This window comes from Lingula anatina, chromosome 2 (assembly GCF_051362555.1).
Source record: "Lingula anatina isolate TDL-2025a chromosome 2, LinAna3.0, whole genome shotgun sequence".
Classification (NCBI taxonomy): domain Eukaryota; kingdom Metazoa; phylum Brachiopoda; class Lingulata; order Lingulida; family Lingulidae; genus Lingula; species Lingula anatina.
The window spans coordinates 16,466,088-16,484,285 of NC_141768.1; the positions used below are offsets into that span (position 1 = coordinate 16,466,088).

Sequence of the window (18,198 nt, forward strand, 5' to 3'; positions counted from 1 at the left end):
TTGAAGCAAAAAAGGGACGTGGGATTTTTGTTGTCTAAAATAAATGAAATATTCCTATTTGTATAATAGGCATGTTGCTTATAAAATAATGAAGGTAATATTCTTGATCAAAGGTTGCCTTTTACGCAAGGCAAAAATGTAATGAATGCATGTGACGTTCGCCCTACATAAGCCTAGTAATGAGATAAAATATTTTATAAACGACTATGTAAATTTTTAAGGGGGTTGGGTGGGGGGGGGATATAGTGAAGGTCATTAGATACTAATGAATTGCAAAAGATATGTGTTAATTAGATTCATTTGCGATCTAGTTAATTCGGAACAACATAATTATGGTCTCTGATCTTATGTACTAGCTTGAAAATCTTAGATGCGACACATTTGTATCACCGACTTAACAGTTGATTTTACCATTTCTGGACCATCATTAATCAAGTTAGTATTTGAATTTGATCTTATTAATGGAAATGAAGAATATGTTCTTTGTTACGGTGTCTGTCCATGTTTCAACAAATTGAAGACCTTTTAGTTATGCAAATAAAACCCAGCCTGTTGTGTACAAAGATCTTAAAGTGCTTCATGCGTAACAAAACCAACCTTATCTGGTTCTGCATGAGTCAAGCTCACTCAAACAGTTTCACGCTATATCTAAATGGATTTACTTTTAATTGAGCCACTTTAAATAGTACCTGAAGCAGAGGTATTTCCATTAAGCTTGCCAGAGAAATATCTAATAGCACAAATGATCTGGTATGCCAACAAGGTAACAACCAAAATCAATTGTAATGTCCGGTAATGCTATTCCTATTAGCACAATTTGCTTCCGCGTTCTTGGCCGAAAAACTATACTATATTGTTTCAAAAGCATATGCTTAACTTACTAACTAGCATTTTATGATAGACTACATGGTTTCGAAGTTGAAAAATAATGAACGAAACGTATTTTCAAACCATGCATGCAACTACGTTTCCAATGTTTTGAATATAACTGTTGTAATCACATTTTGAACCTATAGAAGCATAATGCTTACTCATTACTGTCAAACAGCCCTACGTGTCATGAATTTAATGCAGGGTTTTCTGGCGTATAGGCACATCTACAACAATAACCATTAAAAGGTACCATGGTAACCACAGTTAATCGTTTATCGGACAAGCAAATATATGTTCCCATCCTTCTGCTTCTTTGCTATTATTATCACACATTTTCTGTGAGCTATCTGTCATTGGCATAATCTTTTAGACACACATTGTGTCATTAATTGAAAAAAAAAAAAAGGGGAATACGAGTAGCTTGTCCTAGCTTTGGTTTCTAATAAAGCAGGGAGTACTAGTATAATTACTGAAAATCTTTTTTGTCAAAAACAATTCTTATTTATGGGGTATTGTTTGTTTTAAAAACATAATCAAAGCCCTTTTTATTTATGAGCTATCTTCCAGATCTTTTACAGCCACATCTTCCGTTTATCATTCAATTTGTCTTTAAGTCTTTCAATTTTTGTAGATTTACACCCAAGATTCCATCAGAAAGATGGCGATGAGGTGGACACCACAAGGCATGAGGAATATGAAAGAAAATCTGGAGACGGTCCATAGATCAGGAAATGAAAGTAGCAGGATAGACATGGGAACAAACAACGTTGGCCCCAAGACAACCAGCACGAATTAAAACTGCGTTTTGTACAGTAACTATTTAGATAGCGCAGTTGTGTTATCAGTAAGAAATACCAGCACCATTACGTTTCGGACGTTTTGTTGGTTAACTTTGTTCAGAATCTTCGCCTTGGTCACAAAAAGACAGAAGGGGTTCCTTTAAAGACAACCGAATATTTTAAGGATTTTCACAAAATTAAAGACTGAATTCAATTGAAATGAAATCTACTTTCTTTGCGTTCCACAGGATTGCCTTGACGCCATTCCAGTACATGAAAGCCTTTCAAGGCTGACACGAAAGCGTGACTGGCATGGTGGATCGTGACTATCGTGTCACTATCAAATATTGTTCAGACATGTCTAGGGCGACAATTAATAAGAACCGTTTCATCTACCGGCTGCTCTGAAATAATCGTCCCGCTCATACCGATCATTCTCATGAATGAACAGAAACAATCCGCTTACAAAGTCTTCCGCTTCAGCGTTCCCTAGGGTGAAACCCTTAAGTAAATTATTCATTCCATTCCAGACTAATTAACCAGTAGCAATCAATTAAATATGTCATCCAAAGTAAGCGATTCTTTTAATGTTAAAAACAAAGTTTATATAGCCTGGGTGAACTTAGCCCGATCATGAAGCTGATGATGGATCACATCGATGTATTTGTGCATGGGGGGAACGTTTAACACGATTTTGTCATACTTTATAGACATCTGCGTGGAATTGATATGCCCTGACTCAGGCAATGTCCCTACAGAATAGATACACAGTGGTCTCATTCAAGAAAACACAGCATGATGCGGTTGAGTGTAGAGCTATGTATAGCGCTCTCTTCCCAAGATGCATGAAGTAAATCGCCTACATGGCATACGGCTGGTATCAATGAACAATGAAAACGTCAGATAAACTGAACCACATTCGTTTCATCTTGGGACAATGTGAATGCGCCCTTATTATCAGAAAACCAAAACGGCAAGCACCCATGGGAAGTATAGAGTGTCTGTGTGGAACGCACTGGTAACTTAACGGACTAAACGGCCGGATTCAGTGGGGAAAACAAATTCAATTTCAATACCAGCAGACAGAACGGTAAACCGATTTGACAAAGCGCGTGGGCACCTTCCTTTTGAATACGAACAAGGTTTAGTTTAAAAACCGTGGTGTCAAATAGCCTCTAATCCTATTCTCCATCCCACGTTTCCTATTGACAACTCTCTTTGTGAGATTAAAAAAAACTATCCCACGTTTCCTATTGACAACTGTTTTTGTGAGATTAAAAAACTACAGCCAAAAATCGAAATAAGGCGTTTCAAAGCAAGCGACGGTAACATCTTTCTTTATCAGTAGTGAGGATCACTTTGAGTACATGAGGATATTTGGCTACAATTTACCAAGTCTGGCATAAATCAATGAAAAGTACGTTTTAAGCACTGAAAGAGACAAAAGAAAAAACATTGCCTACAACCCATCTTAAGACTGCAGAGGAGTTCAAACGATGAAATATGCTCGTAATCTTTCTTATTAATACCAAAATAAGCAAGAGGCCAGAAGTAAATGCTTATTCATTTCTTTCATGTCTATTTAATGTTCGAATGCTCAAAAAGATGAAATCTGGCCTAAATAATTTGACAAGCTCAGATATCAGAATAATAGCTATAACTGCTGTTTTTGTGGTAAAACAGAATATATTACATTTCTGTGAGTTGTTTACAATGTTTTTATTGTGAAATATAGGCCGCATTCACATCGAGAAGAGCTGAGGCTCTACAAAGCCGAGAACTAAATATGGCGGACGTACATGAAAGGAAAACTGCCTAATCTTTTAATATAGTCTCTCCGCCTCTCACACGCCTCCCCACGCGTCGTCCCAATTGAGCGGAGATTTAATGACTGTACACCCGCGGAGAGACCATTAAAGGATTAGGAGGTTTCCCTTTCATGTACGTTTGCCATATTTAGTTCTTGGCTTTTTAGAGCCTCGGCTCTTCTCCATGTGAATGCGCTCATAGATCTCATACGAAGAGTTATTATCCCTTTAAATTACATATTGATTGTTGTATCTAAAGATGAAACAAAAAGATTCATTTCATGCACTCCATCATTGCTGTGGAGTCTTTCAACAAGGAAGTACAAGCACATATTCAGTTGCTGCTAATTGGAGTAGAGGTGGCAAGTCCTGTTAAATTGAACATGTGTGAAAATCCTTGGATACGGATATGAATTTTATATTTTAGAATCCAATAACCCTATGCAGTGTCAAAAAAAAACAAAAAAACATTTTCTTTATTTCATGCTGCTTGAAGTTAAAGCAAATCCCTATATCTCCAAATGACAATCATCCTGAAGACCTAAACCATCACATCTAGATGCCAACTGCTTCATGACAGCCAATCCACACCAAACTGTGCTGGGGTTTTCAAAAAATTTCCTGTGCAGGCCTGTAGCCAGGGGGGGTTCGGGGGGTTCGAAAGAACCGCTCCTTTTGCTGGGAAAAGGTCCACTCTGGGTGAAATTTGATCTAGGTACATGAAGTTTTTATGGAAAAAGGTCCACTTTTTCAGAAAAAGAACCCCCCCTTTTGAAATTGCTGGCTACGGGCCTGCTGTGCATCAACATCTATTAATCATATTCCATGCAGACATATGCAAAGAACAAGCCTAGAATGAAAATATAATGAAAGGGTATAAAAAGTATCTTAAAACCCTATAATTCCATTTGTTAACAGTTGTAAACATCAACTTGTTCTGGATGTGACCAAGGTACAGGCGTGTCATTCATCTGAGGACATTTTAAATTTTTGACTAATTCTCAATTGACAACTTTTTGGTGGCACTGGAAATTTGTCAAATATGTTGTAGTAAAATAAATCAGTAAATATTCAGTAACTATATTTCAGATATCAATTAATTTTAATATCTATTATAAGTTATCTTGAATCACAAGAGTTATGATTACTATTATGTTTTATACTGATTTACCATTCTGTGGTGATTAAAACGTCTTGCAGGGATGATTTAGTTCTTTCATAAAATATGCACTATAATAACTCATAGACAACATTAAAAAATGTACACTTTTCACATTTTTTATAATATTCAAAACAAAGTCATATTAGGTAAACACCTTTTTAATGTTAGAAATGCCACTGTACTCATTACTGGCTTTCAGCTGGTAAGCCACAGAAGTGCATTTGAAAACAGCCATTGCTTTTGTAAACAGACTACCATCAGTTCATAATTTGATTATGTCAATGTTAATTCTCTCACAAAACCTCTAGTGAGTTACAGAACCCTTTAAGTAATTACTGTACAAAATTAACCTGTCCTTAAAAAAGGTAATTTCCCAACTGGAAACACTGTTTATTCAAAAAGTCTACACAGGTCATTCCCTTTTTCTTTTTCAATATGGTATAATCCTCAAGTGTTTTTCCACATCTCCCAGAGTTATTCTACATCATCCCTGAAGGCCAGACTAATGACAGCTTTCTGGTGTCCTCCATACTCTCTTTTCACCTGTGCAGTCTCCACGTTCCATAACCTGGCCATATTGTCTGAAGATGCTGCAAAAAATGAGGAAGATTTAACGTAAACAAGTCCAGTATGGTCACCTGGTGAGTTTCAATCTAATTGCAGTAGATGTGAAAAAGACTGCAATTGTCTCACCCATATTATTAGCTTGAGTCAGACTATGCAAGGCTGCATTGTTACACTGTTCACCATAATGTAAGCTACAGGATAGCAATAACTTACTGGGTATCTTTCATTTATGTCATAGAATTAAAGACTGAAATGATAACTAGTGTCAACATTTGACAGAATTCAATTTTGGTGTTGCACGATTTCCAAGTCATAATTACAGTATTCCATTGTAATCTGGGTAGTCTTAATTACCAAACGAAAAAAATTGAACTCAGATTACTATACAGTATAGTAGAAAATGGGTCCAATGTGAAAATTAATTATGTACCTGTAATCATGTACTGAGAATCTCCACTGAAAGCACAGTCCCAAACCCATCTCTGTGTGTTCTCTTTAAGCTCAGTGTACAAAGAAAAGTCTGCTGTTTTCCATATCCTAACTGTGGTATCTGCGGATGTGGTGGCTAGTAACCTGCAACACAATTAACATATTAAACACAAATTTTTTTCTTAGGCCTTTCAAACACAGAGCCATGTGTACATTTTCCTCTATAAATAATGGAAGCATTTTTAAATTAGGAGGTCCATTTGAAATATTGATATTACAGTATAAAAAATAGACAACTACATTTACACTATGGCATCAAAATTGGCTTTTGATATCTGCAAAACTCTTAGAAAAACATGCTACAATTTACTGGAATTTTTCTATAATACAAAATGTAATCAATTCTTACGTTGAATCTGGACTAAATAAACATTTTAAAACATATCGCTTGTGTGCTTGTATTTTTGTTTTCGGATGAAGCTGTGTTTGTTCATCTCCTCTTCCTCCAGTTAAGTTCCAAACATAGCAATTTCCCTATATAAAAAAAGTTGTTCATTATGTATGATGAAATGCATTGTTTTAGTCACCAATACAAGTTATATTGGTTCACAAACAAAAATGATATATAAAAACTATAGAAATGCTAGTATTACCTTCATACCAGAGAAATCATTCTGACATTCTGTGGATCACAATGCACTTGTTATCTGTTTTGTATTTCTGGCATAAATGGCACAAATTTTGTACCTATCTTTACACATATATAAAATCACAGCAGTATCTGTATTTGTCCTTGCAGAAAAAAGTACCATTCCCCAAATTATATTTCACCAACATTTTATTGTTTTTGCTCACAATTTAATCTTTTTGACCTAAACAAATAAGTACCCCCGGTATATGCTGAGCAGCTTCATGAATATCATTGAATTATTTCTCTACAAACATAGTTATGAAATTATATAGAACCTTGTTATTAACAGCAGCCATGTATGTTCCCTCTGGGTCAATGCTGATGGACTGCACTGCAGCATCTGGCTCTGGGATCTGGTGACAAAAAGTAAAAACATTCCAATGGTAGAATATGTGTACATTACATATCATCAAAGCAGAAAAATGCCAAAACAAGTGAACAATCTACTGAGTAGGTACTCAAGAACTTACCAATTGTTCATTATGGTCTGTTTTAAGATCCCATATGTGTATAGCACCACTTTGGTCTCCAACAAACAGTTCTCCCTGCAACAAAAAAAAAGTGTCTCTTATATATATATATAAGTAACATTAAAAAATCTTTCTTAATTTCTCTCACAGGTTTATTCATTTACACATATGTACATTAAGTAGCCTGTTGGTGCCATTACGCATAAATACAATATTGCAAAGCTTATAATAATTATTGTTAATGAATACTATATTGGATAGTCTGGTTGCAAGTGTATTATATGTGGCTCTCCTTCATGAATGCATGCATGTTTCACTTACTTGATTAGGATGTAAACAAACACAGTTTACTGGAGCATTGACTTGAAATATTCTTTGACACTGTAGATTCCGTGACCTGTAACATGAAAATTGTATGAAAAGTTATAAAAACAATGGTGACACTGAGGTAATGGGACAAATGCTTTGTTATTAATGTCTTTGTTAACTAGATAATATATTAAAATCACCTTAAATCCCATATTCTTGCTGAGTTGTCCTCTCCTCCTGTGAACATCCACCTGCCATCTTCATGGAAGCCTACCCCAGTCACATTCTTAGTTATCCCATCATAATTGATCACTGGGTTAGGATTGTTGGAGTTAATGTCATACATACGGATGTGCTGATACCCTGAAGTTTGATCATATACAGCAGAAAGAACATCATTTTCACGAAAATAATTTAGAATATATTAGTAATAGTGAATAAGAATGAATGAATGTCAGTATCAATGAGGATGGTGTCAATCATGAATAGGCTTTTTATCCAAATAAAATGAAATAGGTCAAACAAAAATGTTTGCTTAATTGTACTGCATTCCGTTTATTATTTCTGGTAGAATTATAAGTGGTAGTATGCACAATCAATTACCTGCAGCTGCAATCAGCTGCTTGTCTGGTGTTATCTGCAATGCATTTACTTGCTGCAAAGTAAAATGATACGTGATGTTAAAATCAATGATTGCGAGATTTGCAGATTTAAATACTTGTAACAGCATTTGATAAGAATAAATTGTCATGTTAAATTATTATTACTCTCTAAAGTATGTCTGTTTGTGATATTTCAATTTTCTTACAACTGATGAATGTTTCCACTGATTATTTTTTTACATTATGGCATATACAGTATATACCTGTATAATTAGAAAAAGAAAATGGTGTATGGGATTTTCATTTATAAAAGCAATTATTCAGGTACAGTACATACGTAGCACGAAATCCATGCATTAACACCTACTGACAATTTCATATCTACGCCGTGTTGACAGAGTACATATAAAATTGTCAACAGGAGTGTTAACACATGAATTTCGTGCTAAGTACATGTACATACGGAGTCCGGGTGTTGAACTGTTCGGTGACATATCCCACTATGTGCCTGCCAAAATCTAATCGTGTGGTCATATCCAGCAGTGGCTAATATCACCGGATCAGAACCCCCATTCCCTCCGCTAGCGTTATCTGGTCCCTTCTTCATGAAATCAACAAGAGCAGCAACTCTTTCCTTAAACCGGAAGTAACGGCCCAGATTCAGAAGCCGGCCGTGATGTCGCAAGTCTTTGCACTGGATTGGTCAAAATAATACTTTCCTGCAGACTAGCTGTCATGGCTTCTAAATTTAGCGGAGCACTGCAGTTGACCGATTTAGATGATTTTATCACGCCTTCACAGGTAAAGTTCATTACGATATTGAGAGAAATTGTTTTTCATCATATGAAAAATAGTAAAAAAAGTAATGAATTGGTCTAAGGCAACCTTTTAAGTGTTAAAACACTGGAAGTACTCTATACCACTTCCCGTACTGCGGACACGAAGCCTAAGAGTATTTAGTAATTTCTTCTTCAGTCAACAGCTTATTATTGAAATAATTTACCTCCAATATCTCTATGTATAACAGAGCATCTTTATCAGGCTCTGTTAGACATCGGAATATTGGAGGTAAATTTTTTCAATAATGAATATTTAGCTGTAGATTGAAGAAACAATTACTTTATTCTTACTAGTACATGTACACCATAACAAAGCTGATGAAGTTCTTCTCTGGGGACAAAGCCTACCTACACAGTTACACAACAGGCTGTATCTGGCGGGTAGAGTGAACACATAGTGCAGTTCCAGTCACGATACTGACCAGTGCAGACCAGTGCTAGAGGATTTGGACTAGCACGAAAATTCATGCATTAGCACTCCTATGATGATTCTGATATGTACTGGCTGTGCTAACACAATAGTCAATAGGAGTGCTAACGCATGAATTTTCGTGCTAGACTTGGACTTGTCAACTCACCCGTAGTAGTTAACCATGCAATTCCACATTGAGACTTGTCTCATTTTTTTGCTTTACACACTAATTGGTACCCTTACCTGCTCTGGAACAAAACCAAGTTTTAAGTTTGCCTCTAAGATTTTCTCAAGAAGAATAAAATATATGCATATGCAAGAGGCAAAGTGATGAAATTATTTTGTTTGTGAAAACAAACAACTAGCACCACTTATAGAGATCTGCAGTTGAAAATAGCATGATTGAAGGCAATCTTTAGCAAGAAACCCTGCAATCCTAAAAAAGAATATTAAGAAATTGAAAGAAAGAAACACCTTAGCAAAATATGGATACAGCTAGAATTTCAATGGAAGGAAATGTCACTGTCGTCACTAACCTTTGTTTTTGCTCTGTGAACTTGAAAATTCATTACCAAATCTAGCGTGCATTTTTTTGTAATTATCAAAATGCCTGTTTGTGTGTTTGATGTGAAATGGTAGTAATATTTTTGTAAATAAAATTAGTTAATTTTTTTATTTATAAAATCTTGCTCATCAGTCTCTCTTTTTATAGGAATGTATCAAGCCAGTGAAAATCGAGAAAAAGCCCACTAAAACTGGAGCAATAAAAATTGGGATTGATGGGTCATATTTGGAATTGGGACAGGTATGGTTGATATTTACATACATTGTGGTTTTCTCCATGAGATCTGACTTTGACCTGTTTGGCAGGTTATGTGTAGAGACAATCAAGGTTATGAAAGTACATACTGTATGTTTTGTTATGAAATTTATCAGCCTGATCTTTTTATTCTGGGCTGCAAAGTTCCTAAGGTGCAATTACCATTTTAAACATTATCAGTGATATGAGCACAGGTCATGGATTAATTCATGTCTGATGGATATGTCTTAGGAGCACGTTTCACATATCAGTATGATTTTTTAATTTGCAAACTGGGAACTTCTTACATCATTATAAAATATGAACTATGAAATACAATAATTATTCAGCAATTATGATTGACTCCTTTTAATTGTAAGGTAATAATTTACCATACTAAGTTGTCCAATTACAAAAAGTAGATGTACAATGTATTTCAGGATGGCTCAGAGTACAAGCTGGAGAAAGCCAAAATCACATTGAATGACTGTCTAGCTTGCAGTGGTTGCATCACATCAGCAGAAAGCGTCCTTATTACTCAACAGAGCCAAGATGAATTATACAGAATACTAGAGGAAAACAAAAATTTGGATAAGGTAAAAAGTCCAATGACCATTTGATTTAACTTGTCACTTATAAGTGTGAATGCATGATTTGCATTTTTCATTATAAAGTCATTTACTCATTTCTTATTAAAACTGAACTTGGAAACTTGTTCTGATATGGAAGAGAGCTCTTTGTATTTTTAAAACTCTATTGTTAATAAGTATTGCATTATTGCTTATTTTTTGTCCATAATATTTTGATTTCACAAAGCAGCAAGGTTCAGCTGACAAGAAGATTGTGGTTGTGTCAGTGTGCCCCCAGTCAAGAGCTTCATTGGCAGCCAAATATAAAATAGGAATTGTGGAAGCTGCACAGAGGATAAATGGGTTTTTCAAAAGATTAGGTATAATATATATATATTTTAAATATTTTTCCAATAGATGAAGGCATTTTAATAATACTTTATTGCATATCTATTTTATTCTATACAGTTAGGAATACTTACATGGTAATAGAAACTTGATCAGAAGATAATTACATAGGCACCATGTTGCCTTGATTAAATCAGTAGTAGTTCTCTGTTGTTTACAGGTGTAGATTTAGTTTTTGACACCAGCTTCTCAAGGGAGTTCAGCCTAATCGAAAGTGGTAAAGAATTCATAAGGCAATACAAAGCTAGAGACACACAGAAAAGTGCAATACCAATGCTTGCATCTGCTTGTCCAGGTAAATATATTTTATATAGCAAAAAAAAAAAATGACAGATTGAATTCTAAAAAAATTGCACATTTTGGTTGATTGATTTTGGTTGACTACCGTTCTGACATTAACACAAATTGATGATGGCTTCACATTGTATAGAATATAAAAAATGAGGAATACAGTATCTAGTGTAATGCATGAATGGTGACAGGTTATATATTTTAATATAATTCATTCAGAACTGACATTTTTGTTATTCTGTTGTATACAAATATTTGTGACACTCAGCCAGGCAATAAAACAATTCTATTTCTTATGTATTTTAGGGTGGATCTGCTATGCTGAGAAAACACATGGATCTTATATTCTCCCATATATTAGTACAACCAAATCCCCACAACAGATTATGGGTTCTCTTGTAAAAGACTATTTAGCTAAACACCATGGTAAAACTCCAGATCAAATCTACCATGTAACTGTCATGCCATGTTATGATAAAAAGCTAGAAGCATCCAGGCAGGACTTTTATAACGATGTATACAGGACTAGAGATGTGGACTGTGTTATAAGTACAGGTAAATAATATGATTTTTATTTACATAAAATGACTCCAGAAAAGGGCAAATAAATGTATTTGACTTAGACACAGTGTTAATTGCATATGATTGTTTTAGGTTAGAATAAAAAAGTCATTGCTGTCAATTATGTATTTTTTGATTGCAGTGATTGGCTTCAATGCAAAATTTATTGAAGGTAGAGTTACACAAGTTGTGTTGTCATTCTCACCTTGACAGTGTTTGTGTTGTCCTTGATGTGTCTAAGACACTTTTTCCAGGTGAAGTGGACAAAATGTTAGAGGTGGAAGGAATATCCCTGGTTGATGTAGAGCCTTGCAAAGAACCCTGTGATTCCTTGTAAGTATATTTCTTTAAGAAGCTCCTAAATATGTTTTTAAATTTTTATTTATGTCAATCTGTCTTTCTTATTACAGTCTGTTCTTTTCATCAAGTATATTCATATTGTAACATTAACATCTGGAAATTCTGTTGGGATCAATGCATTTTACCATTATTAGCAAATATACATTCAAGCACACCATGTTGTACATTTACATTATAATGTTTTATTTGCAGCTTCTCACCGCAGTCTAACGAACTTTATGGTCATCCTGGTGGGGGGTCTGGAGGATATCTAGAACATGTTTTTAAATATGCTGCCCAGGAGTTGTTTGGAACACATATAGGTCATCTGTCATACAAAACCTTGAGGTGTGTTAAAATGAAAAAAAAAAAATGATTTTTATCATTACAAGTTTATTGGAATTTTTAAGAAACAGTTCATGGATAGATTCAGGTTGATGTTTTCTATTGCATCAGTTTTAATCTCTTTTGATACTTTTTCTTACTTTTACATCATGCATAATTAAATAATGTAAATTTACTACCTTATTTATATCAGGAACCAGGATTTCAAGGAAGTGACACTGGAAGTGGATGGAAAAGAAGAACTCAAGTTTGCCTTGGCTTATGGGTTCAGAAATATTCAAAATATTGTCCAGAAAATCAAAAGGGGGAAATGTCAGTATCACTTTGTGGAGATAATGGCATGTCCATCTGGTGAGCAAACCTTTGGTAGTACCTTATGCACTGGCTGAAAACATATGGGGCTAATGCACTCATTATGGATTAATTGTGAAGATACATATTTATTAATATAAATAAGATGATATCATTTAAAGTATCTTGACTGTAATAATACATATACTGGTATTGTAAAGTTCTATTAAAATTGAATCTAGTATGAATGATTTTGGGGTAATTTCATGAAAAAGCTGAAACTACAGTCTACAGAGTTACAGAGGAGGGGAAAATGCTGTGTCCAGATTAAAATAGTTTTCAGCATCAACTAATTAAATGGAAGTGATACAAAGTTTGAAATTACTAATAATTCTTATCTTGTCTTCACAGGATGCCTCAATGGTGGTGGGCAGCTTCGGCCTGATGATGGAGAATCCTCTAAAGAACTGCTGCAGAGAGTAGATGAGCTTTACAATTCTTTAGAAACTAGGACTCCTTTTCAAAGTAATGATATACATCAGCTGTATGAAGACTGGCTAGGAGGCAGTGACACAGAAAAAGCTCAACACATGCTTCATACACAGTACCATGAAGTAGAGAAAATGACAAGTGCTCTAAATCTGAAGTGGTAAATTAGGATATTAAGGCAAATTTAAACTTTAAAAAAAATCGGTATTAAACTAGGTTTTTTATGGCCAAATTTTGCACAGGACACAAATCTGTTGGAATGAGGTCATGAAGTTGAGACATCCAATACCACATGGATCTGATTATACAATTGATCATTCTAAATTCTACCTTATAGACTACATCCATAATCAATGTCTTCTCCCCACCAATCTGGTTTCTCAATGTATTGAGTTGTTTAATATTGCACTCTAATTTGTCAGTAGATATCTTCAAGCATGATTGATCATCTTATGTGATAAGCTACTTTTTTTGGGATAAGCTACTCTTTGCAGTTTAAGTCAGAGTGATAACCAGCTTCTAGTGCCCGATCCTTTAAACAAGGGATGGGCCAGTGGGATTGTTTCGTGGTGAGGGATTTAACGTCTGCCGTCACTAAACAGATTTATGGCCCATTTAGTACTTGCTTGAGTTTTGTTTGGTATTCTGGCTGCCAAATTCTGAGAAAATTCAGAACTAGTCAATGGCTTCTCGAACCTCTCTGGCTGCTCATCTGAAATGTCAACTTTAAAGAGAGTTTTTGTTGGAATTTCCATCAGTTGAGTAAGAGAGACGTTGTTTTCCATTGTTACTTCTGCGTTGTTACCTACTGCATGACAGAGGCGCAATAGGTGTGACCGTGTGTTACCCAACTCGTTTCGGGTGCCCCATTGCGACAAAGTGACAACCTTTCAGTTTAATTAGTCAGTACCAGGGTTAATGAACCGTGCTTTAAGCCAGATAAAGCACTGGACGCTGAGCTTCATGCAAAATAGAGCAGATAATTGTCTAGGCTTCGCCTCGCCAATTATCTGCTCTATTTTGCGTAAAGCTCAGCACCTCATACTTTATCTATACCAGAATATGCTACTCTTATTTCTCCTAATGTAAATTTCAAGGTTCAGGGCCTGTACAAGGTAACTTTAGGTTCACAAATATCCTCTTTGTTGGTTGTAAGCCCATAAGGCAACTTTGTGTTCACAAAACTGCAATAGTGGTTAATTATCCTGATTATCCTGGATATTGGTTTGTGACCTTGACAGGCAATTAGGGCTTGGCATTTGTGGCACGCTTGAACAGTACTTGATTCAACACACCTGGGTCTTTTATTATTGACAACTATTTATTCTTCATCAGGGTTCTTGTTCAAGACTACGGACTGACATCTACTAAAATAATCCCTGTGGCTTCATTCATTCACGTCCCCACAATTCATGGTATTCTGCTGGGCCCTTAGGCCCCAACGCATTGTTGAATTAACTGGATCTAGCTCTCTTAAAATAAACCTTACATGATGCCTTTGGAACGTAAATGCCCCATCATCATGGTTACCCCACAGTGAGGATGATCATGATAAATCTGCATCATAACGTCCATCAAATGTTCATCACTTATCCCTGAATAACATTCAAGTTCAATCCCACTCTGCTGCAATTTTCTCCATAAAGAAATAATGCACAAGTTTCTTTTGTCCCTCCAAACTGTAACTGTCAGATTACCCTTCTGCTTTGTGACATAGTTCCCATTTTTTTAAACATTCCTTATTTCCTTCCTGCTCCACTCTCTGTAAATTGCTTCTTTGCAATCTCTTCCTCCACGTTAATGGCATGTGTCCTCTTTCTCTTGTAATTGTCAAAGCATCTGTTGGCGAAGGATCTTGGCTGTTCAAACATTTTCTCACTGCTCTTTACAGTTGATAAGGATGGGAAAAACTCTCTTATAGCAGCGGAGATGAACCCTTCGTTTAATCCAGCCACCCTTTCTTCTTGGCCCAATGCAAACCTCTTGTTTTGATGTTTTAACGATACGCTAGATCTGTATTCTGTCATCCAGTCATCAATCCACTTCTTAGAGCAAACAAAATAAACATTGGGATTGCCAGTGGCCTCCTTCCATCTGCTAAAGAGTTCCAGACATTTCAATTTGAAGATCTTGCGCAAAAACGACTGAGACGGTAACGAAACTGTGGCCAGTGATACAAACAACGGGTAAAAATATATAATTATATTCTCAGCAACATGGTTTTTGTGGAATTGAACGAATTACAAAAATAAAGACCTCCAAGACGGATTGTTTGAGTCATCCATGAAAACGCTCTTCCTACTGGGAGTAGTAATTTGTGTCACTCAAGACAAGTCATTCCATGTGCTTTAAAGAACATCTTTCCTCTGTTAAAATTTTTAAACAATTTTGTACTATCCGATAGTACCCAGCCAAAAATAAATAAATCGCCAATGTGGCAATGCCAAATTATTTTCTAAACATGGGAGATGGTAATGTTTATATTTATATTCCCCTGGGCCGTTATTGCCCCTCATCTGTATGCCCCCGCACCATGTACTTCCCATATCTAAATTTCCCCAAGCGATATTTTGCTGCAAGGAAAGACTCACTTTGGTTAAAATTTTGTAATTGTGCATTATATAATAAGCTATATTAATTTAATTTTATGTCCCTATTAATTTTTTACCCAAGGAGATAAATAAACCCGCAGAACCCAAAAAAAAAGTGGAAACAATCACTGAAATAATGCCGATGCATAACCTAATTATAAAACCCAAATTAAGTAATAAAAACACACCAAATCCTGGCCTTTAATTTATTTCAAACAAGAACGTTGTATCTTACAAAAACAAAAAAAATATGCGTTAACTTCTTTTTAGAGCGATATTAACACTTAGCTGTAATGCTTTGGGAGTCATATCTTGTGTACATTACTATACATTTTCTTCAAATCTGCCTTGTGCATAACTATTAGGCCTGGGTAAAAGTATGATTATAGATATTGTCTTTTACAAAAAGTCCTTAAAAGGAATGTGATATGCGTAAACTTCTTTATAGAGCAATGTTAACACTTAACGGTAATGCTTTGGGAGTCACATCTTGTCTACATTACTAAACACTTTCTTCAATTGAATTCTGCCTTGTGCATAACTATTAGGCCTGGGTAAAAGTATGATAATAGATGTTGTCTTTTACAAAAAGTCCTGAAAAGGACCATTGCAATCCGTAATGTCCTCTGTGGGAAACCCCATGAACTCCTCTCCGTCGTTGTCGCTATCGCTCTCTAGCATTGGTATGTCGCTCTCCGGCACTGAGACACCACCGTCTCCCCTTAATGACTTCAAGATGCCAGTAATAGAGAAAAACTTCTGGATCATGGTTGCGGGGACATTGTCCCAGGCAGCCTTGATCCAGTCAACTATTTCTTGTTTACTGGCAGTCTTCAGCTGGTCGATGTGCCCCTTCGCAGCTGTGACATCGTTGCGCATCCTCTCCTACCACAGCCTCCAAAGATGGCCTTTGAACGGCTTGTTCAATGACACATCTAGGGGCTGGGCCTTTGAGGTGCATCCTCCAGGGATTATTGCTGGTTTTGCTGCCACTCGCTGCAGTGCACATGCCACCCTCTCGGTGGTAGGCGCAGAGAAGGCATCCATTACGAGGAGAGAAGGCCGTTGCTCAGTATACACCTTCAGGATTTTGGTCACCCATTCCATCATGAGGTCTTCTGTCATCCAGGCTGTAGAGTTGGCTGTTATTAACCAACCCTCTGGCCCCTCCACCACTGGATTTCTCTTGCCTGAAATAATGAAAGAAAGACATGAGTAGTGATATTTATAGCTAAACTCCTTTACTGACTGAAATGCACATTCACTCTCAGGCGGAATGAAAACTGCAAAAAGATGTGAACTTTTTAAATGCAGGTGAAGTAAGACTTAGAAATATGTAGATATTTATAACAGTCACCAATTGCTATTGGAAGTAAATTAGCTGTAGTTTTAAACAAGAACCTTGCACAATTGCCTCGCAAGATCATACAACTACATATGTCACATGTATGTTGTATATATCATACGTATGAAACTATAATATCATATGGTTATGGTATCTTATACTCAAACACCATTTGACAACTTAAAAGCATACAGTACAGCTACATGACAGCCAGGAAAAACATAATCATCTAAAAGGATATTGTACATGTCAGCTGTATATGATTTTGATATAAAAAAGATCACTTAAATACAAATACCACCTGACTTAATTAACCACAAATAGGTGATAACGGTTTACCATAATTTTCATATCGAAATAAATCAACAACTAAATGTACATACCCAAAGCATTCTACATAGCTTACCCTATTACATTCTGAGAACAGCAACGTGACTGCACCCAGAGCCAGTATACGCTCGGTTTTATAGCGAACGTTGACAAAAACTACTCAAATATTCATAAACTGATTACTGGACATTGAGTTAGGTGTGACTGCATGATTGATTTGATGATGTTGATAACACTGGGGTTTACCATTGCTGAGACAATCAAGCCAAATGTTGGGCCTGTAGCTCCAAGGCAATGAATTTAGCAGATTTTGATCTGCTCTCTTCTTGCCAGGTTAATGATGACAAAATCACTTTTGGCGTTTCCACTTCGTGGACTACCCGTAGATTTAGCAGGTATCACATTTTCTGTCACAGGCCTTCTTCTCAAGATTCTATGCACATTTTCCTGTACACACCCAAATGTCTGGCTATCTCGATTTGTTCTACCCTATATCTGCATATGCAACTGTTTGGTGTCGTATTCCCATATCAGTAGGTTGCAGCATCGACTCAGTAATCAGTATACACAGCTACTTATATGCAAACCTCCACAAAAACTGACAGACAAACCCACCAGCACTGTACCAATACTCTGTGACATATTCTCACACACCCCAGGCACAACAGTCATAACCAATGTATAATGAATTATAACGCCATTACCTTACGCTATTTCAAAAGTAACGTAATTCACCTAATGAATTATCATAAGTAACTTGGCAAATGAAACATTAAATATGTAGTTTTTAGGAAAACCTCAATGAAGTGATGTCATATAAAAGGTTAACCTTTGCACTCAAGATATTTTGTATCTTTTCCCCTGCAGTCCTGTTAGCAACTTCTCCTGTTTTTTAACAC

At 35.9% G+C, this 18,198-nt stretch overlaps 2 protein-coding genes across 4 annotated transcripts; one reads left to right on the forward strand and one right to left on the reverse strand.

Moving 5' to 3' along the window:
* Positions 1–3,909: 3,909 nt before the first annotated feature.
* Positions 3,910–8,319, reverse strand: LOC106152778 (target of rapamycin complex subunit lst8). Its single transcript, XM_013526510.2, has 9 exons — positions 8,154–8,319; positions 7,692–7,743; positions 7,289–7,451; positions 7,101–7,176; positions 6,780–6,854; positions 6,585–6,662; positions 6,028–6,152; positions 5,620–5,762; positions 3,910–5,212 (listed from the first exon to the last, which is right to left on the reverse strand). The coding sequence occupies exons 1-9, from the start codon at positions 8,295–8,297 to the stop codon at positions 5,097–5,099; spliced, it is 972 nt and encodes a 323-aa protein (XP_013381964.1). The 5' UTR covers positions 8,298–8,319; the 3' UTR covers positions 3,910–5,096.
* A 45-nt stretch (positions 8,320–8,364) lies between these two features.
* Positions 8,365–15,301, forward strand: LOC106152777 (cytosolic Fe-S cluster assembly factor narfl). Of its 3 annotated transcripts, none has more exons than XM_087006849.1 (10): positions 8,365–8,491; positions 9,654–9,746; positions 10,181–10,336; positions 10,557–10,689; positions 10,878–11,012; positions 11,315–11,563; positions 11,824–11,902; positions 12,122–12,256; positions 12,447–12,604; positions 12,956–15,301. In XM_087006849.1, the coding sequence occupies exons 1-10, from the start codon at positions 8,426–8,428 to the stop codon at positions 13,195–13,197; spliced, it is 1,446 nt and encodes a 481-aa protein (XP_086862975.1). In that variant the 5' UTR covers positions 8,365–8,425; the 3' UTR covers positions 13,198–15,301. The 3 variants fall into 3 exon arrangements, with proteins under 3 accessions (XP_086862975.1, XP_086862976.1, XP_086862977.1); XM_087006850.1 differs by having other exon boundaries at positions 10,560–10,689; XM_087006851.1 differs by having other exon boundaries at positions 12,447–12,565; positions 12,956–13,093.
* The last annotated feature ends 2,897 nt before the right edge of the window (positions 15,302–18,198 follow it).

Bases quoted from the DNA above. Each gene is read 5' to 3' on its own strand.
- LOC106152778 (XM_013526510.2), bottom strand. From the start codon at position 8,297: ATGAAGAAGGGACCAGATAACGCTAGCGGAGGGAATGGGGGTTCTGAT. The intron at 7,177-7,288 runs GTGATTTTAATA...TTCATGTTACAG, and splicing joins GCAAGAATATGGGATTTAAG to GTCACGGAATCTACAGTGTC. The intron at 5,213-5,619 runs GTACATAATTAA...CATTTTTTGCAG, and splicing joins TTCTCAGTACATGATTACAG to CATCTTCAGACAATATGGCC.
- LOC106152777 (XM_087006849.1), top strand. From the start codon at position 8,426: ATGGCTTCTAAATTTAGCGGAGCACTGCAGTTGACCGATTTAGATGAT. The intron at 11,564-11,823 runs GTAAATAATATG...CACTTTTTCCAG, and splicing joins GGACTGTGTTATAAGTACAG to GTGAAGTGGACAAAATGTTA. The intron at 11,903-12,121 runs GTAAGTATATTT...TTTTATTTGCAG, and splicing joins AAAGAACCCTGTGATTCCTT to CTTCTCACCGCAGTCTAACG.